Source organism: Sorex araneus, chromosome 4, assembly GCF_027595985.1.
Source record: "Sorex araneus isolate mSorAra2 chromosome 4, mSorAra2.pri, whole genome shotgun sequence".
Lineage (NCBI taxonomy): Eukaryota > Metazoa > Chordata > Mammalia > Eulipotyphla > Soricidae > Sorex > Sorex araneus.
In genome coordinates, this window is record NC_073305.1 from 138,087,081 (window position 1) to 138,110,063 (window position 22,983).

Genomic DNA, 22,983 nt, shown 5'->3' on the forward strand with positions numbered 1-22,983 from the left:
CTAAGACCTAAGAAGCAAGGTAGGAGCTCTTGAGTACCAGAAACAGAAGCCTTCCGCTGACCCCACCTCCAAATAGTGTGTTTTATTAACCTACCTTTCACAGTTAGGTCCAGCATAGTTTTCATTGCAAATACACCGGACAACTCCACTTTTCCGATAGCAGGATACTGCAAAACTAGAATTTTAAGAGAAAAATATTAGAAGTCAATTCCATGCATTGATTTTGATTAATTTATCTCTACCTTGGTATCTTCAGATCTAATAGGTGCAACCATTTTAAAAATTTAAATTCAACCTATTTTCTTTCAGGGATGCTTAGGCATCCTTGAAAGCATGCACCACTCCATTGGTGAATGATTTCCTAGGGCTGTTTCCAAATCCAGAAATAAAAATCCAAATCTTACTCATGATTTTATAATCATGTGAGTTTATTTTTTTTATCCCCACCACTTTGGAAAATTTCTCCATTTGCTATATTACATCTATTCTACCACCATGAACCAATGCCATACTATACAATCTGTAGAACACCTCAAATTTTTTTCACCCATATATCTTAAAGATTGGGGATAAAAGATATAGGGGCTGGCTTTGTTGATCACTGTCACAACATAAATATGCAAGCAAGAAGTAGGACCTACAGTAAAATTATTCTCATCCTCTCACCTTGATAATTCACTTTTTAGACAATAAAAATGAGGTATAATATAAAAAGAAGTTTGGCTCAGCAGAAAAAATAACTATCTTAATTATTTAAGGCAGGAAAATAGAATATTAGTCTCCATATATTTAGGAAATTCTACAGTGACATAAAAATCCATTCTCATGAGGGGAGTGTGAAAAATTTTTATAGATTTTTAAATGAGTTTTGACTCAGGTACTGTACAATAAATTGAGTACGACCTGCTCTTCTCACATTCCTGCATGTATCAGCGATTCTACTTTAACGGGGCTTTGAAGAACAGCAAATGGATATGTTTGCTTTGTGTGAAGCCATTTATAAAATTGTTGAGAAAACAATGTGTGTTTCTCTGTGAAAGGTAATACCTGCAATTTATTTCCTCTAACAGGTTGGTTAAAAATAGTCCAAGTTACTTTCTTTGACCTTTTCTTAGTTCTGTGTGTCCTCAATCTTTGGTCAACTTAAAGCGACACTGTCAGTTGTGAGTCCAGAATGTAACCAAACCTCCATGCGTGTTTGTCAAAGGTGCTCACCTACAGCCTGCTCCCTCAGCTCGTGTGTGTCTGGCACCATCTGCCTTGAGTTAACAGCCTGATGCTTGAAACAGATGACATTGTCCTTAAGTGAAGTGATGGCTATTGCTATTGGTAGACACGGAGGATAAATAAACGAACACTGGGAATAGCTGCCTAGTGGTAGGAAATTCAGAGACAGTACTGAGTGTTTCTTCTTGTTTTTCATCAGAATTAACTGATTATATTTTGCTTAGGGTGAGGTCTGGTTTTGGCCAGAGAGATGGAAGTACTGTGCCTCTCTCAGCTCACACTAATAACTTGGAGGGGGCCCCCTCCAAGTGGAAGGAAGTCTTTTGCTCTTTGAAACCATTTGGGAGGCTAAAGAAAAATAGACTCAGCACTTTGCTTGCTTACCTCCCTTAAACACTATTTCCTTGCTTTCTGGTGTGATGATTGTAATTGCAAACCCAAATCCTAGGTCAATAGCTTTGACCAACAGATGCTTCAAAGTAAAATTCATATTCCATAGTATTTTTTATGAGATTGAATAGAAGTTTTGCTACTTCAATTTTTACTTATTTATTTATTTATTTATTTTTATGTCTTTTTTTTAAAAAAAAAATTGAATCACCAGGACGTACACATTTACAAAGTTGCTCATGATTGGGTTTTAAAGATACAACGTTCCAACACCCTTCACCAGAGTACATTTCCCACAACCAAAGTCTCCAGTTTCCCTCCAGCCACCACCCCAAAACCCTCAAGTCTGCCTCTATAGCAGGCACTTTCTCTTCTCTCTCTCTCTCTCTCTCTCTCTCTCTTGCTCTCTCTCTCGCTCTCTCTCTCTCTCTTGCCTTTTGGGCATTATTATTTGCAAAACAGTTAAGTTATCATGTATGTTCCTTTACCTACTATAGCACTGTCATCCCCTTGTTCACTGATTTGCTCGAGGGGGCACCAGGAACGTCTCCATTGTGAGACTTATTGCTACTGTTTTTGACATATCAAATACTCCATGGGTAGCTTGCCTGGCTCTCCGAGAGGGATGGAGGAATCAAACCCGGGTCAGCCACATGCAAGGCAAATGCTCTACCCGCTGTGCTATCGCTCAAGCCCATTTTAACACTTTTATTAAAGAAGCACATTTATATCATTCTGTGACTATAGACTACCCTCCATTTCCACATTGCCACCTCCATCCCCATTTATGTTAGATTTTGTCCCCCCTAGGGATTTGGGAAATAGTGCTACAGAGCAAGTGGGTCTCTCACTCACTTTCCAATTCTCCCATTCTTCCACATAATGTTCTTGACTTTTAAATGGTGTACTCTTGTTGTTGTGTTAACTCTGAGCAGGTTTTTAACTTTAAACCTGCAATTGTGGGACCGTTGCAATAGTACAGTGGGTAGGGAGTTTGCCTTGCACGTGGCTGACCTGGGTTTGATCCCTGGCATCTCATATTGTCCCCCCAGCACTGCCAGGAGTAATTTCTTAGTGCAGAGCCAGGAGTAACCCCAGAACATTACTGGGTATGACCCAAAAAAGAGAAAAAAAAAAACCTTAAAAAAATCTGCAATTGTAAAGATATTTCTAATGTCAGAGCACATTTCCCAAGACCCTTACTTTCTCTCTTTGGCCCTAGATACTCCTACACAGAGAGAAATAACATGGATAGAAATACAAATCCTTAATGTTCAGGGCAGCTCTTTCCAGATAGGAAGCGTTTCACTCAACTAGCAAGTGTCTGCCTCATTTATTTCAAAGAGCTTCTCATACAGGTTCTCAAAAAATTGAAATATCAAATAATCTGGCTCAAAAGGTGAAAAATAATCATCGTTTTAGAATTTTAAATTATTTAAAATAATTTTATTTTTTGACAGTAGGCTTTCTTTTTTTAATAAAATTTAGTCACTTGCTCTGGGTGATTTATAATAACGCTTAAAAAGTAGAGGTTAACTGTGTGGAGACTAAGTCCTGAGGTTGCTTGCCAGGGATTCTGAAGTCTTAGAAGAGTCTTGCATGTAAAAATATTGATGTCCCTCAGAGCTGCTGCCTGTCCCCTGCTACCTGCACACTGGGCTGGTCTGCCCAATCTACTTTGCAAAGTTGCTTTGGTGGGAAGAAAACTTTCTAGGTCCTTTGTAGTTTGTCTCTCATCAAAAAGAGATGCTTCTCAAAGGAGAGAGCTCAGTCTATCTTGCTTTCTACTCAATAAATTTTATGTGTGCTTTGAAGAGAAAAAAAGAAATTGCAGCTCAAAGCTGTTTTGAGCAGATGATGCTCCGTAATGGCCAAGTTTAAATAGATTAATAAAATATGTTCTAGGGGAGCTGGAGAGATAGCACAGTGGGTAGGGCGTTTGCCTTGCATGCGGCTGACCAGGGTTTGATTCCCAGCATCATATATGGTCCTCTAAGCACCACCAGGAGTAATTCCTGAATGAATGAGCCAGGAGTAACCCCTGTGCATCCCCGAGTGTGACCCAAAAAGAAAACAAACAAACCTGTACTTGGAGGTTGGAAGTAAATCTATTTAACAGAATTACAGTATAATGGAAGAGAATGGCATATTATTCTTCCCATTAGATGTGGCTAAGGCTGATGTTTGAGAGTAGAATGTTAACCGACAATAAGAGAACATACCCAGGTGAGGCAAAGGGTGCTCATAAATCAGGATACAAAAATGAAATAACAGCATTTAATGTTTGAGTTTTCCAAGCTGACCAAAGCACCATTTTGCATATATTGTCATTGGACAGGAAAAACCACAAACTCAGGACTGAGGCAGATTCATAATTTGTAAAGAAAGATGGTGCTATACAGAAGTCTGCTCCTTCATGGACTGTTAGACTCACCAGAGGACTTGAACAAATCATAGATCTTAGGGGAAATGTTAGTCAATATGGGTATCTAATTAAGGAAAAAAATAGAGACTTTTGGTTGTCATCATCTTATTTTCTTTTCTCTTTATAAGAATGTGTGTGTGTGTGTGTGTGTGTGTGTGTGTGTGTGTGTGTGTATGGTGTGATTCAGGCCTTTTAAGAAGTTACTTTATAGGATTGTAAAAAATTTGGGCAGAGATGAATTTTTGTGTTTTCCCCGTTCTTTATTAGCTGGAAAGAGGAATATAAACTTTTGGGACTTTAGAGAACCTGTGATGGCCTCTACCCATTTATATCTCAGCTTGGTGCTGAGACGTCTATAATGATATAGGCTAACTGTGAACTGAGCTGTGTATCCTTCTAATATCAGATTTTATAAATCAAAAATCAATTATCTCTAGATCTCCTCTTTCTAAAACTAGAATGCTTCCTGCCACAGGATCTAAAAGTCCAAATGCATTTTTTTCCCCTATTCACCGGTATACTGGTATTGTCACGAGTCAATTGTCCAGAGACAAAGTATTTTGTCTCTGTCCCTTTAATTGCAAATTATCCCCTATTGAGATTGTCAGCTTGCCAAAATGAAATAAAACCAAAGTTTACATTGGGGGAGATAGAGAAGTTGTTAAGGAGAATTTTGTTGTCTTCTTTCTCCCAGAAGCCCTAAACTTTATTTATTTTTAAATGAAACATTAACTCATTTCTGAAAAAGTATAAACTCTCTTAGAAAGCTAGACACTTTAACATCTTTTTTTATTTGTTTTTGGGCCTTACTTGGTAGTGCTCACGACTTACTCCTGGCTCTGTGCTCCTGGAGGGCTCAGGGAACCATATGAAGGTGCTGGGGCTGGAACCAGGGTTGACTGCATGCAAGGGATGTGCCCTACCCACTATACTATCTCTCTAGCCTCCCTTTATAATCTTGTAGAGAACAACCATAAGTGCCATGAATGAATGCCATACTTGGTGACAAAGTTCTGAGAAGCTTGTCTTCTCTTTTAAGAACCTCCTTTATTGCTTCTTGCAAAACTGGCTTCAAGGCTATGAATTCCCTAAGCAATTGCCTGGATAGTGTATTCTTGGTAAGATGTTCATATTATTGAGTTTTTGTACTATATCCTTCCATTCTCTTTTGGCTCATAGAATCTTAATTTGATAGATCTACTGTGTATTTTATGGGAAGTCCTAAACTTTAATCTCTGGAAAGGAAAGTTCTCTTTTTATCCATGGCAGTGGTGAAATTTTATTTTAGCTGACACACACTATTTAATTTCATCTTTCTTTTATTTTTTGGAGTGAAATAATTTTTATTGAAAAATTTTGAGAGCAATGTGAGGGGAGAGAATGAGAGGAAAGAATACATGAGTATTATGGAAAATGCAGGCTTCTCCTAAATGGAAAAGGGCCTAATTTAATTTTTCAACACTATAAATATCACACCCAACAACAATGCCTGACATACAGTAAACAAAGTAAACTCTCAGAAAAAATGCAAAGTGTATGTTTGATTAAAGCCAACAACTACCATTTATCTCTTTTTTTCAGGTGAAGGCACAAACCCCAATCCTCCACACTTATTAACCTATTCTCACGCACCAACTTTAACATCCTTGGGTAATAACTGAGATCCTAAAATAAACAAAGAACAACAAACAATTGAGATCCTGTAAAATAGCTAGAGAAATCAGTAAACGAAGTCAAGATCTCAATGTAGTTTCTTTGAACTCAAATCCTATGGAGAGTAAGAAAGAGTAATCAGGAGAAGTATCTTGTGGACATTACATAGCTAGTAAGTGTCCAAACAGGGATTTGAACCAAAGTTCATTACTCTTCCATTTCATCATTACTCATTAGGCTTAATAATTAAATATTTGTATTTAGCTTTTATTCCTGGCTCTTGACAGTTTCCTAAAATCTTTGGAATTTCCTGAGGGATAAATCTGTCTTTTGTTATTGACAATGAGACCCTTTCAAATGGACCTGAGTATATGCTAATGAGGTGACTCCAGATGGGACTCTAGGAGGGGAAGCTTAAAGAAAGAGACTAATCAGTCAGAGGAAGCTGCCCCATGACTGATTAGAGATATGAAGCTTTCAATCCCATCCTTTCCCCAATGTGAGAGGAGGAGAAAGAGACTGGAGACTAAGCTTGATCACCAGTGATTTAATCATGCAGTCCTGTGCAATAGTACTGCCATACAAGCTCTTAAACTATAAGGTTTAGAAGCTTCTAGATTGGTGAACACACTGATTTGCCAAGAGAGAAGCATCAGAATCACCATTACATAGCTATTCTACTTCCACCCATCTCCTACTCTATCCCTTACCCTATGCATCTTTTCTGTGTGGTAAGTTCCTGAGTAAAAAACCCCAAAAAATTAATATTAAAGTTATAATTCAAGTAGAGTACTTTCCTGAGTTCTGTGGCTTACTCTAGAGAATCATTTAATTTGAGGGTATATATATAGAGAGAGAATTCCTGAATCTCTAGCTAGCTGGGCAGAAATCTGTGTATCCTGGGAACTTAAATTTGGATTGACATCGAAAGTAGGATAGAGCCCAGGAGGTACAGATCTATGGGATTTGTATTTGGTCCTGGTAACTAGTATCAGAATTGAATTGCTGATGAACACATCAATTGAATTGCTGTAGGGCAACTAGCTGTCAGAGAAATAGAAAGCTGGCTGATCTCTGGAAAACCAAACACTACCACATCAATGTAATCTTTTACATTTAATCTTTTACATTTAAAATATCTTTTACATTTAAAATATCTTTTACATTTAAAATATCTTTTACATTTAAAATATCTTTTACATTTAAAATAATGAGCTGTGACTTGACTACTGAATTTTTAGGCATTTGTAGTTGGAAAGCATTTTATTATTACATTAAATTGTATGGCTGTACTTTTTAGCATCTGTCTCAGATCAAAACAGAGGTGAGAAGGTGAGAAGCTGTTTTCAGAAAAGTCCTCTATGAGCTGATTGGACTAAAAATATATCTATCTATCTGTGTTCCAATTCTGATATTTGGCTGGCACATTCAAGAAAATTTCTACTCTGAGAGAAGAAATACTATTATAAAAAGTCTGGGTTAAAACAAGTATATTGTTATCACTAATTGTGATTTTTCCATGGCAAGGACCAATCCAAACAAGACGAGACTAGACTTCAGGGCTGGCATGATAGTAAAGCAGATAGGGTGTTTGTCTTGCACGTGGTTAACCCGGGTTGGATTCCCAGCAGCCCATATGGTCACCCAAGCACAGCCAGGAGTAATTTCTGCGTGCAGAGCCAGGAGTAATCCCTGTGTGTTGCTGGGTGTGACCAAAAAAGCAAAAAAAAAAAAAAAAGATGAGACTAGACTAACTTACAAAACCAGGGAAACCTTGCTGACTTTGTGATACACCCATATATTTTGGAAACAGAGTCATCTACTATGTGGCAAGTGCTTACACTTTCCTGTATGTAGGTTAGAGATCTTTCCTACATCTTTTCCTGTCTCATTTCACATGGAGTAACCAACTTTCATTGTGGAAAAACTTGGATAGAGAAAAAACCAATTAGAGGAACATCAGCAGAACAAACCATCTTTCCTCAGGACTTACTTGGCCACGTGGGGCAGCGGACAGGGGCACGGCTGGCAGAACCGGGGTACACCGCTGATGGAATCTCCGATAAAGCCATCAAGGCATTTCTCACAGTGCTCTCCTGTTGTGTTTCGCTGGCAGTGCTACAAGACCAAAGAAAGGAAATTCACAAGGGCTTTAAAGAAATGTTAATGATTTCCAGTAAATGTTAATGTTTCCAGTAAATCTGGAAACAAGTAATTCCTTTTGGAGATGAAAGTAGCAGACTTGACAATACACGGTGTTCATGGTACTGGTCAATATGGAACTGCCATCTCCTTCTCATTCAAGTGTGGACAATGGCATCTGACTCCACTACGAAATTGCATGTGGGGTGTGTGTGTATATGGTGTGTGTGTGTGTGTGTGTGTGTGTGCGTGTGTGCATGCACGTGCACGCATGCTAGCAGTATGGGACCTCTCAGAGTGTGTGTGTAGAAAGGATTATTTATTAGTTATTCATTTCAGTTCAAAATGACAAACAGAATGATTAGACTCTGAATGTTCTAGAAGCATTATCTTATCCAACTTGGCATAAATATAAAATGGAGGAAAAAATAGCACTCCTGTACTCATTCATGACCTCAGAAATAAATAAGAATTAGTGTGTGGACTGGAGTGATAGCACAGAGGGTAGGGGGTTTGCCTTGCATGCGGCTGACCAGGGTTCAATTACTCCGTCCCTCTTGGAGAGCTCAGCAAGCTACTTAGAGTATTCCACCCGCACAGCAGAGCCTGGCAAGCTACCCATGGCATATTCAATATGCCAAAAACACAGTAACAAGAAGTCTCACAATGGAGACGTTACTGGTGTCCACTCGAGCAAATTGATGAGCAATGGGAAGACAGTGCTACAGTGTTTTAAAGAACAAAATGGCAGACTGAAGCATAAATGGAGTTTAAGACAGATCATAGACATACTTCCTATGGGGTTGGGGAGATAGTTCAGAGGCCTGCGTGCAAGTCTTGGTTGTGTGAATATGGTCCCTGGTATTTTTGTAGTCCCCTTGAACATTTTGGTGGCACTGCTGAAAAATAGCACATTGTCAGGTCCAAGCATTGACCCATCTTGCCCTGGTTGACTGAGTAGTACTAAGAATAGCCTCTGGATCCCCTGTTCCTTTTTGGGAAACCCCCTCCAGCTGCAATAATATACTCTTGGCTTGCTCTTCAAGCCTGTGTTCTCCCTTAAATTCGTACTTCCTCTTTCCCCTCACATCCTTCAAAGTGTTTCAATTAAAACCTATCTTGTTAAAAAAAAAAAAATATTCTACTAATAGACTAGTGTCTTTCATAGAAAGATACAATAAAAAGGATACAGTATATTTCCATTTATGAAAAGAGTAAGTGGGAGAAAAAGCATAAAACAGGCTGATTCTTTTAGTCTAGATGTCTGTTCATTTAGCATCTGACCTGGTCTTCAAACCTCCGGATTTCCTCTCTGGGGTCCGCCTTCCTGATGGTTCTCTCCTCCCACGACCCACATCATGCTACTGTTATCTGCTGTGGCCTCGCCAGGCCCTCCGAGGTCCTGTCTTCCAGCACTGTGAGGCTGAGGTCACAGGGAAGCTCTCAGTGGCTCTTTGTCCCGCTCCTTATTCATGTGTTTCTTTTTCAAAAGATAGTGGTGGTTTATAGCACACTAAGTTTTAGGAGTACAGGTTCACACCTCGTCAAATATATGTTAACATACCACACCTACCACCCAAATACCAATACCCCTCACCGCAGGTCACTGGATTCCTTCCATGCTTTCCTCCCCCTCTGATTACCTCATTTCTGTGATCAGATTCTGAAAGTTTGTTTTATTTTGGTTTTGTCTCTTCTCTTGCTTTATTTCTTTTTATCCCACATATGAGTAAGATTATCTGGTATTTCCTTCTCCTTCTTATGTTTTGTCCCACTTTTCTGATGGATTAATTTTTGCCTTTTTGTTTTTTTTTTCCTTTTTGCCTTTTTGTTTTTGGGGTGCATACTGCTGTTATGTTATGTCCTGTCCCTCATGTCACTCTCCCTATGGTGCTGAGAAAGGGCAGTAAACGTGGGGGGGAGGGGCAAGTGGTACTGGGGCTAGAATCCAGGCCTCCTGCATGCAAAACACATGCTCAACCTGTTGAATATCTCTCTAGCTCCTGATGGATTCATGTATGACCAGAGCTCTATGGATACAGTTATGCTAGTTCACTGAGTTATTTCCAACTGAGGACTGGAGTGATAGCACAGCAGGTACGATGTTTGCCTTGCACTCGGCCGACCCAAGTTCGATTCGTCCATCTCTCTCGGAGAGCCCGGCAAGCTACCAAGAGTGTCCTGCCCGTGCGGCTGAGCCTGGCAAGCTACCTGTAGCATATTCAATATGCCAAAAACAGTAACAACAAGTCTCACAATGGAGATGTTACTGGTTCCCATTATTCGAGCAAATTGATGAACAATGGGACAACAGTGATACAGTGCTATCTCCAACTGAACTGGACTAGACTGTACCAAGGAAAACTGCTAACGCTATGGTGTTTTCATCTTTACACTCCCATGTTGTAAAGATGAAACTTTCAGTGAAAAAATTATTAGGGTTTTTAGTGAAATTAAGTTCTTTAATAACAAATTATAAGTTTTAAATTTTATACTTATTAATTGTATAAGCCACTGGAGAAGCAGCCTCCTGCTTGATCAATTGCCTTAGCAATACCTTGTAGGCACAAGAATGTCACAGACACAGCTTGTTTCAAACAATGGTCTGTGCCAGAAACTTGGGGAAGGCAGGATGGAAAAGGAGTAAACTCAACTCTGAGTGCTTCATTTTTGTCTTTTTGTTCTGGGTGGAGGTTCAAAATAAAAGAATAGTGAGGTCCTGGTCTAAAGATTAAAGAATTGAATGATCACATTAGTTCTCAAGTAAGTTATTATTTCCCCCAATTTACATTTAATAAATTGGTGGCACAGTAAACTATTCAAGGTCATGCAGATACCAGTTGGCAAGAGTGATTCAAACTTGAGCCACCTGTTTCCAGCTATGAGTTGATAGTTCCCAAATTATACTGCTTCTCTAACGTGTCAGAGAAAAATCCCTTTCCCCAAAGAATTATAAGATGAAGCTAGAAGATAACTCAGTGTTAAGGACCTCCAACATAGCATGCCATATACTCACCCCCAGCCCACTAAAATATATGCCCCCAGGAGACCCTTTCATCCAAAATGACCTAGTATTGAACTGTCCAGCCTGGTTGGCCAGCATTGCCAGGAATGGCCCACTGAGCACTTCTTGGGGGGATTCCCAAAATAGTCATAAGATCACATCATTAGAAGGCATGAGATTGTTTTATGACCAGTTGGAACACCAGGTTAAGTATACTACATTAGTCAAAAGGGAGGAATCCTAATGAGAGCAGCAAGTTACACAGGTTGAATTCTCATTGGGCACTTGCTCAGTCATCTCTGGCTCTGGAATAGAATTATGTTATCAGAATAAAAGATGGTGTGTTGTAGAGAGTGCCTGACATTTCATATGGTTCCTTGCTCTAAGTCAGACTTTAGTAAGTATTTGTTAGGAAAGGAACCCAGGAAAAAGTGGGAAAGGATGAATTAGTGTCTGGTCTGGTGAAAATAAAGAAAATTAACATATACCCAACGCCAAGTCTTAATCAGTAGCAATCTCTTATCCCTTGAGAAAGCCAATGAGGTTTGTTCAGCTAATAGGAATCTGCCTTAATGAGCAATCTGGTAGTGCTGTGTATAGACAGGGTCAAATTTGTCTGAGTCTTTTTCGGACAGCTGAAGTCCATCTGTGCAAAAGAAAGCAGGTTCCTTGTAAGAGTTTCCATTTTTCCTTATGCCTGAAGTGAATATTAATGCTAGGAAGTTCCCTAAAAGACATTGTTGCACTTTCTTGGAAATGAACTGAGAATGCTGGAGGCAGGGATGAAGGATCTCTTGTTATTCTATTTTTTAGAAGGTTTACTTAGGACAAGTCACTTTTTGTACTCTATGTGTAAACTGAGGATTTAGAATAGATCATCTGCATGGGTTCTTTTAGCTTTTTTTCTTTTACTTTGAGACGCAAATATCCCCTTGAAGTGGATATTTATTTTAAGACACAAATGTCTTCAAAATTCTTCCATTAAAAAAGCAGAAAACAAACAAAATAATAAATAAGTGTGTTGTTGATGAAGAGTTAATATATTTAATTGGAGTGGGGCTCTCAGGCAGTGCTCAATAGGCCTGGGAACCCCATCAGCCATTCCAGGCCAACCAGATAATTGGTTCAACACAAGGGCTAGACAAAAGATGTGATGCTGCTCTGGCTCTGTGGTGCTGGGGTCCCTGAGTTACCCTAAAAGCTCTGGGGTGCCTCAGGGGCTGCACCCAATGATGTCCAGGGAATCATTTAATGCTGAGAATTAAGTGGGTTGTGTATATGCTACTAGGCATGTGTCTAACTGGCCTTAACAGTATCTCCTGGCTCAAATAATTTATTTTAATTAAGCTATTGGTACTCAGGGCTTACTCCTAGCTATATGCTCAGGAATCACTTCTGGAGGTACTTGGGGAACCAAACTAGGGTGAGCTGCATGCAAGACAAATGACTTATACCCTGTTCACTTTTTTTTGGGTGAACTGTTTCTTTTTTAATGGAAATGACCCTACTTAAAAATAAAAAGTGCAATTTGAATCTCTGGTGGGTAAGAAAGCTGACTCAAACAACCTCAAGCACATGTGGGCCCTGGCTGTGTCTCCTTCACAATGAGATATAGTGTCTCTTGTAGACTTGGCCAGAGCACCAGCAAAATGGAGAAAGAGATCTAAAAGAATCAGGCTATTTGTCACATGCTTTGTACAAGGCTGTAGTCCAGTAGAGTAGACCATGCTTCTTACAGTGTATCCTGGGAGGTATAAACTATTTCCATAAGAATAGCAAGATTTCACCATCTTTCTTACTCTGATTTTCTTGAGTGCTTAAGAAGGAGGTTTTTTTTTTTAATAATTTTTTTTTAAATTCTTTTATTGATTCACCATGTGGAAAGTTACAAAGCTTTCAGGTTAAAGTGTCAGTTATACAATGCTCAAACACCCATCCCTTCACCAGTGCACATATTCCACCACCAAGAATCACGATATACCTCCCCCCTCCCCCCCACCTCCCCAGCCCCCCACCCCGCATGTGTAACTGGTAAATTCCACTTTACTTTCACTTTACTTTGATTACATTCAATATTTAAACAAAAAATTCACTATTATTGATTTGGAGTTTCTCCCCCCTAAAGTCGATCTGCTGAAAAGAAAGCATTTGGCAATTTGTTTTCCATTGCTGAGAATGAAGAGATATGAGGTCAGGAGGCCGCACCAGCAGCAGCATAGTTTTGGATTTCTGTATTTTAGTATTTTAGTAACTAAGTCCAGAGAGGTTTTTTTTTGATCAAGCCTCTCGCTACCCTCCAGCGCCGCCACGCTGGTTCACTCCCTCTTGCAGGTTAGTGGACTGAAACGGGCACCATCTCCTCTGTGCCTGCACCTCCGCCCCCCCATCCCCCCTCCCATGCCTACTCCTTTCTGACCCTGAGCACCGCCCATCTACCCATTTGCCACCCTCCAGCACCACCACACCGGTTCACTCCCTCTTGCAGGTTAGTGAACTGAAATGGCGCCATCTCCTCTGTGCCTGGACCTCCCCCCGTCCCCCCGTGCCAACTCCTTTCAGACCCTGACTCCCATTCTGCCTGAGCATCGCCCATCTAGCCCCGCGCCACCTTCCAGCACCACCACGCTGGTTCACTCCTTCTTGTGGTCACCCTGCTACATTTCGGTAGTGGCCCGGGCCTCAACAAAGTGGGGGTGGCCTCCTCCTGAGTCCGCGACCATGTGCACATATTTTCAAAACACCAAGCAATTATTCGGTACATCTCTGTGTTCATCACCTATTTCCCCGAGTATCATCTTAGCTGTCCCAAAAAATAGTTCGCAAATAGGTTGCTAGCTAATTCCAAGAACGTCCATCTTCCATACCAGGACAACAATATGAAGAAACAGCGCAAATCCCCGCCACAAGGAGAGGATGATGAAAGGAGTCCAGATGCCTCAATAGACGTTTCCTACAAACTTGGGCTCTCCGAAAAAGAATTCAGAGGTGAAATCCTGAAGCTGTTCAATGAACTCAATGGAAAGACTGACAAGCTAAAGGATTACCTGACAGAAATGAGAAAACAGACAGCCGAGAAATTACGGGAAGAAAATAGAGCAGAAATAAATAACCTACAAAAGGAAATGTCACAAATAAAGGATTCAGTAGATGAATTAAAAAACTCAGTGGGTGCCCTCAACAATAGAATGACTACAGCAGAAGACAGAATCAGTGAGCTTGAAGATGAGCTGCAGGCAGCCTACAGTCAACAACAATCAATGGGGAGAGACCTCAAAATAGCTCTAGGGAGAATCAGATTCCTATGGGATGACTTCAAGAGGAACAACATTAGAATCATCGGAGTACCAGAAGGACAGGAAACCAACCCCAATGAAAAAGCCACAGTCAAAAAAATCATTGCTGAAAAAGTTCCCAGAGCTGGAGAATGCAGACATCCAGATTCAAGGAGCTAGAAGGGTGCCAGCTAAAAGAGACCCTAACAGAAAAACTCCAAGACATATCATAGTTAGGATGATGGACGTAATGGATAGAGACACAATACTGCAAACAGCAAGGTCGAAGAAGAAAATCACATTCAAAGGAGCACCCGTTAGATTCACAGCAGACCTATCAGAGGAAACCCTTCAAGCCCGAAGGCAGTGGTGGGATATAGTGAAAAAGCTCAATGAAATGAATGCTTCACCAAGAATACTTTATCCAAACTCTCATTCAAACTCAAAGGAATGATACTCTATTTTGCGGATAAGGAACAGGTTTTTTTTTTTTTACATCAATACAGATGGATGTAGAAAAAAATATGAAATACAGCTGCTTAGTAAACCACACAAATTTACTTTCAACCAATAAAATGTTAATTACTTATAAACTATATTATTTGCATATTTTAACATAAGATGGGATTATGATTATTTTCAAATAAATTAATAAAATCCATTAACATTTTAAAATAGAAATTTTAAATGCAGCAAATATGGATTAGATATAATCCACATAAAAGCTCTTAGGTAGCTTGCATAATTCTGATGATGTAAGGGGATCAGGATATTAAAAAGTTTGAAAAGTACTGTGTACACAAATACTTTGGTGGAAAGGCAGGTTCTGACTAAGAACATCTGTCTGAGTACATTTCTTTTTCTTTCTTTCTTTTTTTTTTTGCTCTTTGGGTCATACCCAACAATGTTTAGGGGGTTACACCTGGTGGTGCTTGGGGGATCATATGGGATGCCAGGGATTGAACCTGGGCAGGCTAGGTGCAAGGTAAATGCCCTATCCACTGTAGTATCACTCTGGTGCTGGCTTGAGTACATTTCTATAAGCTTGCAAATATTGTCTGTGTTACAGGTCTAGTCTATACTTCAAGAATCAAGGATCTAGGGGCTGGAGCAATAGTACAGTGGGTAGGGTGTTTGCCTTGCACAAGGCCGACCTGGGTTTGATTCCCACCATCCCATATGGTCCCCTGAGCACCGCCAGAAGTAATTTCTGAGTGCATGAGCCAGGAGTAACCCCTGTGCATCACGAGGTATGACCCCAAAAGCAAAAGCAAAAAAAAAGAAGAAGAATCAAGGATGTAGATGCAAACACCTTACAGAGGAAGCAGTCCTCGTTAGTTACACAGCCTTGGGCCCGAGCCTTAAAAGAGTGTAGCTATTCCTGAAGCCAACTGTGCCAGGCAAACATCCCCATCATCGTCGCACTCCACAAAGGGGCCACAGGAATTACAAAGGGATATATGAGGCTGCAGCTGGGGTTTCTCCTAATATTAGAAAAGTTTTGCACAGACCTGCTGCTTCCACATTCCCGAAACACAGAATAAGTGTTCCAGTTCTGTGGTGCAGCATGACCCCTGGATGATGAGGATCACACAGCCTATGTGGCCATTTTCTGTGACACTGGCTTCTCCATCCCTGAGGTGCCCAGACCAGGAATTGGACTTGGGCTCCAACCATAAAAGGTCTCAGAGTCAGGTGTGTGTGGGCAAGTTTGAGGGAATTCTGAACTGCTCCCCAACATTTTTTTGCTACTTGCACTTCTCTCTAGTTCCTTGACTTATAAGCAGGAGGATTGCAGTATTACAAAACCTTAGAACCCTTTGCATTGTGTTACATTTCTAATTTAAATCTCTGTACTGTGTTTCTACATGGCGGTGTCAAACAAACATGACATGGAAGGGGAAAAAAAAGAGTTGAGCTAGACTCATAAGTGGCTAAAATTGAGGTTTTTGTATTTTACTCACTTTTATTAACCAGTTCATTCAATTCCCTTAACAAACTTGGTGTAAACTCCTATCATTGCAATGCACTGTGCTTGTAATTAAGATTAAGAAGATTTTTCTTGCCTTGACACAACCTTGTGAAAGAAACAGGCAAACAAAGAATAACAGAGTGCAGAGGTGCCATGACTGATGAATGCATAAAACACCTGTTCAGGACAAGGCTGAGGAAAAAGAACTAGATGCTTTTAGTTCTTCTTGGGAAAGCTGGAGAAAACTTTATGAAATGGGGGATTGGCATTAGGTTTTGAGTCATGAGCAATTAGTTCCACGCAGAGGACAAAGGACTTCTACACACAGTAGAGGGCCAGGTTAGGAGTCAGGGAGATGCTCAGTCAATGTGAGTGGGATAGTGACGCTTGAAGGATTTTAGAGAGAAGAATGTTAATGATTAGGCCTTAATTAACACAAATAAACAAAGAAACAAAAACCAACAACAAAAAAAATTTCCCTTGCTAGCATGGAAGACAGACTGAGGAAGTAGAGTGCCAAACAGGACCAGTAGTTGGGAAACTGGCACTGACCCGGAGCACTCTATCCATGGGAATGAAGACACTGGGAGGGCAATAAAAAAGGAGACTCTCTATTGGGTAGAAATGCCAGGATTTGGTGTTGGATTAAATGTTGGAAAGGGTGAAAGGGACACTGATAAAACATCTGAAACATCTAATCATGGAGATTGGCAGAAGAGCACAGTCATTAATCAGGGGTGGGGAGGACCACTTTCAGGACTCGTAGAATGGACAATGTCTGGAGAACTTATTGTCGGCATTGAGTTCCTGTCATTGTTTTATAGTGGGCACACAAAGCAACAGAGGACTTCACGGACACAATCATTCTTAGAAATTTTGGACATAAAATGTTCTGGTGTTATTTCAAAACTTTAGCGGGCCTGGAATCACAATTATCTTATTGACAATATTTTGGGGTTTTTTCCCCCAAAGTTTGAAACAGTTTGAAAAGCTGCTAAAATATATTTGTTTGTTTTTGAACCACACCAGGTAAGGCTCAGGAGTTTGAGCTCCGTGCTTGAGGTCACTTCCAGTGGCACTTCCAGGGAACCATATGGTTGGGGATGCAACCCGGGCTTCCTGCATGCGGAGCACGTGCTCTAATCTATTGAGCTCTTTCTCTGGCCCCAAATGTCAAGGTTTTATGTAAGAATTACCGACCTGAACTAGATACCAATTTTACAGTTGCAAGTAAAACAGAAAAAAATAAGCCTGTTTTGTAATCTAATTTCTTCTTGCTCTTGGACAACTCGTGCGTGTGCTGGTTTATCAATCACACTTGCTTAGTTATTCAGAGGCTTACCTGAGAAAAATGTCAGTGTCTGCAGCAATTAGAAATGTAATATCTTTGCTTTCCTGAATGGGGTTTTAATTAGGCTTTGAGAGTAATAAAAAATTCATTAACCTTCAGTATATTAGATTACTTCTCTTTCTGCAGTGCTTAGGGTGAGCTAGAAGTCCATCGGAATATCAATATCTTTTTAATTACAAAATTACTACAGGCAATTGCAGAAAACGTGGTCAGGTCTGAGCAAAAATGAAAAGAAGGAAATAAAAATCCATTTATGCTTCTACCTGTTAGATGTAAAGTCACAATAACTTGAAGGGTTTCTTGCTAGATTTAATATTTTAACTGTTCTTTTAACGGGTTTAAATGTGAATATTTTTATTTAGATTCAGAATTATTTTTTTCTAAAATTCTGGCCCAGATCCTAAAGTCTTTCCAGTTTTTTGTTTCACTGTTACTAAGCGGATGGAAGTTTCTTCAGGTGGTCTGAAAGTTCTCACAGTTCTTATCTCTTCAGCTTCAGTACCAAAAATGTCCACAAACATTTTCAAGTGAAAAATGCCTATAATCTTTCAGCTTTCCAGTAGACCCACATAGCCCACAGCCAATATAATAAGAAGAAATATGTTTTTTGAATTTTGGCTCTGTTTTTGACACAGAGCTCCAAAAATCTTTTAAGTTTCCTAAAAGATAATAGCCTAAAGGTGCTATATCTTGTTAATAATGTAACTTTGGAGTCTAATCTTAGGGTGGTGGGCTAGTTGCTAGAAGAATCTGCCATGTTGGTTAGAAAATCAGAACTTTTGGTTCCATTCCCCCGAGCTCTGGGGAAGAGAAAGAAGGACCAGAGGTAAAATCATTTGCTAATGCCCAATAATTCAATCATCAGTGACAATTCCATAAAACCCCAAAGGTTCAGGCTACAGAGAATTGGTTGGTTAATGCATAGAGGAGTGGGAGCCTGACTGGCTTGGGGAGAACATGGAAACGTTGCACACTTTCTCCTTGCCATGCTCTGCAAGTTGCTTCCATCTGACTATTTCTGAGTTCTGTGTTTCATAAGAAACCAAGTTTCTTGAGTTCTGCAAGTTGTTGAAAAGTAATTAAACCGAAGGAGGGGACTGTTGGAATCTTTGATCTATAGTCTATTGGTCATAAGCACAAGTGACAGGGCTTGCCGATGGTGTCTGGAAGAGGGCAGACTTTGCGGGACTAAGCTCCTAACCTGAGGGATCTGACAACGTCTCCAGGGAGAGTGTCAGAATTGAGTTATGTTGTAGAAAATCCAGATGGTAGCTGAGAATTCTTTGGATACAGGGACCAAAATTCCCTTGTAATGGTATTGGATAGCAAACATTTCAGTCTAGAATTGGGTAGCCTAGAATTGGAATATCTGAGAATTCCTGGCAATAAACTTGGGTAGAAAACATTTTAGCCTAGAGGGGCTGGAGTGATAGCACAGTGAGTAGGGCGTTTGCCTTGCACGTGGACAACCCAGGTTCAATTCCCAGCATTCCATATGGTCCCCGGAGCACTACCAGTAGTAATTCCTGAGTGCATGAGCCAGGAGTAACCCCTGTGCATTGCCAAGTATGACCCCCAAGCAAAAACAAAAATAAAACATTTTAGCCTAGAATTGGGTAGCTTAGAATTGTAGCTGGAACATAGTGTTCAAAACTGTTTACTTGTTGGGACCTGAGCCATAGAATAGCAGGCAGGGCATTTGCCTTGTGTGTGGCCTACCAGGATTTGATCCCCAGCATCCCAGATGGTCCCCTGAAAACCAACAGGAGCGATTTCTGAGCACAGGAAAGATGGGTTTGATTTAATGTGACCCACAATAGACAATTTATTTGTCCAATGCTCAGTAATATCCCCTCAGTATTGCTGGGAGTGGCCCCAAACCAAAAAAATCCAAACAACAAAACACTGTTTGCTTGTTAAATGGATAAAGGAAATTAGTAGGCAAATCTTGTGTCACTGTTGACTTTCTAGTCTGTTGTGCTATGGTTCTGCTCAATGGGTTCCTAGTTCTTAACCAATGGAAAAAATGCTCTCTATGTTCTCCTTAGTCATGATTTTTATCAAAGTTCTCTGAACTCCAGATCTGGAATGAAATACGGAATTTCAGTGACCAGACATTTGTGCCACTTATTATATGGACCTGTTTCTTCCCTGTAAAACTTTCCTCTTGCCTTCTAGAGCTTTTCTATAGCCTTCCATACCCAGACTTACAAACTGACTTAGTTGAGAGCACTAACCAAAAGGACCCACTTCTGTTAAGATGCCAGGTGGCCATTTGGAAAGATACCTACTCCAGGTTGGATTTTATTAACAAAATCACTTTTCTGTGTCTGTAGTATTAGTGCCTCTCTTGTGAAATAAGCCCTATGCTTTATTGGTTTAAATCTAAGCTTGCAGGATAATGTTGTCTTTTTTCTGTCAGATGACTTGGTTCTATAAAAATCAGTCTATTAAACATAAGTGTGGAGAGCCTCCACGGGACCATGCTTTGCAACAACAGTTGCACTGTGCTTGTAAATTGCACCTTTCTTCGTAAACAACACCTGTGTGCTTCGAAAACCATTCCTAATAAGGAAACAGGATGTCTTGCCACGCCCATAAGCTGTAACTAACCTATCAGATGCAGACACGTGGGCGAAAACAAGCAGCGAGAGGTATATAAGGAGGGAAGCTGCCTAGCTAGGTCCCCCCTGGTTCCTTTTCCTTAGTTCGTCCTTAGTCCATGCTTCGTTCGTCCTTTTTTCTGTTTGCATGAAAAGGTTTCTTAATAAATAGCTGGAAGAAGAATCTCCGGGTTGCGTGTTTTCTTACAGCAGTTAAAACTGAAATTAGAATGAAGAATTTAAGATAATTGCTGTAGGACATAAAACTTCAAAATAAAAATGAAATAAAAAGGAGGCCTGTTGGGAGGGAAACTGGGGACATTGGTGGTGGGAAATGTACACTAGTGGAGGGAAGGTTGCTGGAACATTGTGTGACTAAAATTCAATCATGAACAGCTTTACAATGGCATATTTCAATAACAAAAATAAAAGTAATTTTGAAAAGAAAGCCTATTATTTGTGGTTACTTGTGATTGCTTGTGGAAGACAGGAGAAATGAGTTAGGCAAGATGTAGGAAATGAAAGCTCTAGCTGAGAGTAAACTATAGACAGAACATGATGACCACTCAATACCTCTACTGAAAACCACAACACCCAAAAGGAGAGAGAGAGCAAAAGGGAATGCTCTGCCATACAGGTGGGGTGGGGTAGAGGGGACGAGGTGGGAGTGGTGGGAGGGATGCTGGGACCATTGGTGGTGGAAAATGGGCACTGGTGGAGGGATGGGTACTTGTTCATTGTATAACTGAAATGCAAGCACGAAAGTTTTAGTCTGTAACTGTACCTCCCAGTGATTCACTGATAAAAAATTTTTTAAAAAAAAATGATAGGTCCAAGGCAGCATTTAACGGAACCACTGCTTTGTTGGCTCCCTCAGAGCTGAGGATGAGTTGAGAAAAAAGGGTGGGAGCTTAGAAGCTATTTCAGCTTGGTTCACAGGCTAAATAGAAATACCAGGAAAAGATGGGTTTGACTTAATGTGACCCACAAAAGACAATATATTTGCCCTTACGATGATAAAATATTATTTTTGTAGACACAAACTTTTTCTGTTCCTTCACACACATTACATTTAGGGCAAATTACATACTTTGAATTGCCTTTCTAAATCAAGTTAATGAGACATCTATATGTAGAGTTTGGGAAATTAGACTGTGGGTCCATTTTCACTTTAAATTTCATGTATGGTAAATATTTGGCATGTCGTTGTGTGGCTTTTTTTGTTTGTTTTTACAGTGAGCATCTATGATTTGAATCAGGGAGAAAAATATTTCCTGTGGGGCTGGGAACTACCATTAGGTGAGTTAGGGATGGATCTTTCTATTTTTGTTGTTAATATTCTGATGTGATAAAGTAGTTACAGGAAAAAAATTGCAACTTTTTGTAAAACTTGAGTGTGCATAAAACGTTTACACAAGTCTTCCCCCAACTTTTATTAGAGGAAATAATGTGTGTCTTAACAACTGCGACAGAATCTTGTGACAACTGACTCCTCAGAAGCAAGCCCCCTTCCTGACAGTGCAAAGAAGAGTGACCGTACAGCTCTCAGTCGGGCCACAGGAGGGACATTTCCCTCTTTTTCTTGGATTTTCATTTTATTAAAAATTTTCTTTTGCTTTCTTTTGCTTTGGGGCCACACACAGTAGTTCTTAGGGGCTACTCCTGACTCTGTGCTTAGGGGTCAGTCTGATGGTGCAGGGGGGTTGAACTGGGGTCCGCGGCAGGTATAGCAAAAGCATTATCCCCTGTGCTATCTGTGCCCCTTAGGTTTTCACTTCATTGACTGCCTAACAGCAGCTGATAGATTTACCAGTCTCTACGGTCTCATATTTTAAGAAATCCAATAGCAAAGAATCTTTAATTAGTCAAGTTGTCCAAGATGTACATTAATAGTTCAAGTGCATCCATAGGATTTTCTTTTCATGTGTCATAGGGATTAAAATAACAGGAAACCGGAGATGGAAGAATTAGAAAGGGGCAGACTTTGGCAGCTGCGGGTGCCTACACTGCTACAGAGGACATCCTGGATGTAATGGTTATTTAAGAAGGTGGGGGAGGGGAAGACAGACCCACCAGCATTGAACAAAAGACAGCAATGTCTGTGCTCTATCATTGAGTTGTCTCTGTCCTTAGAAAAATGGCAAGGTGACTGAGTCTAAAATAAATGAACCTGCTTGAATTTGCATCTTAATGTAACACATACATAAAATAATACCTTCAGGTTCACGACACCTTGGAGACCACTTATAGTAATAATGATCTGCAAATAAGGACAATTATGCTAATTTTGAGGCAAGAAGATATACTCAATTAAGCATCATTGTAGTTCATGTGGAAATAGTCTTAAAGTTTGGGAAAATCTTTTTTCGTCTCATAGGAACTTTAAAGAATCTAATTTTTATGCCTTTCTAAAACCTCATAAAGCTAAACATGATGGTGTAACTTGTCTTTAAAAAAAAAAAAATACTTCCTATGATTTATACCAAAACCATTACTGGTATAAATATTTCAGTGGCCACATTAACAAATAATACATCAGTCCACTCACACAGCAAGTACTTAATTTAGTTATTTTGCTTGTTTGTTTTTTACTAGAAAACTCCTCAATTTCTTTCTGTGGCTGTCATGTCATACATAAGTGGCTGTCATGTATCACTGAATAATAGTGTGTAGGAGCATTCATTTCAAAAATCTTCTGGAGACTTGACTAAGGAATTACACAACCCACAAGGTCAAAGTTCTCAGTTTTATTAGCAATTATTTTGGGGAAACTAATTTTGATCTATAGACCTATCATATTATAAAACAGGCAAGGAAACAACTGTTTTATTCTCCTGGTTTATGTGGAATGAAGCCAAACATATGGCAAACTATAGTATTACAGGGGAATTTGGATGGATGATTGCCTTCTCAGTGTATTACTTTCACTCCCATCACTAAGGGT

General features: G+C 39.9%; 1 protein-coding gene across 2 annotated transcripts in view; it reads right to left on the reverse strand.

The window, feature by feature from the left end:
• The window catches only part of LAMA4 (laminin subunit alpha 4), a 160,874-nt gene that overhangs the window by 95,463 nt on the left and 42,428 nt on the right, over positions 1 to 22,983 (reverse strand). For both annotated transcript variants that reach the window (XM_055135507.1, XM_055135509.1), the window contains 2 exons: positions 7,689 to 7,813; positions 95 to 175 (listed from right to left, as the gene is read on the reverse strand). In XM_055135507.1, coding sequence (XP_054991482.1) covers positions 95 to 175; positions 7,689 to 7,813 — 206 coding nt within the window. The remainder of the gene's footprint in view (positions 1 to 94; positions 176 to 7,688; positions 7,814 to 22,983) is intronic.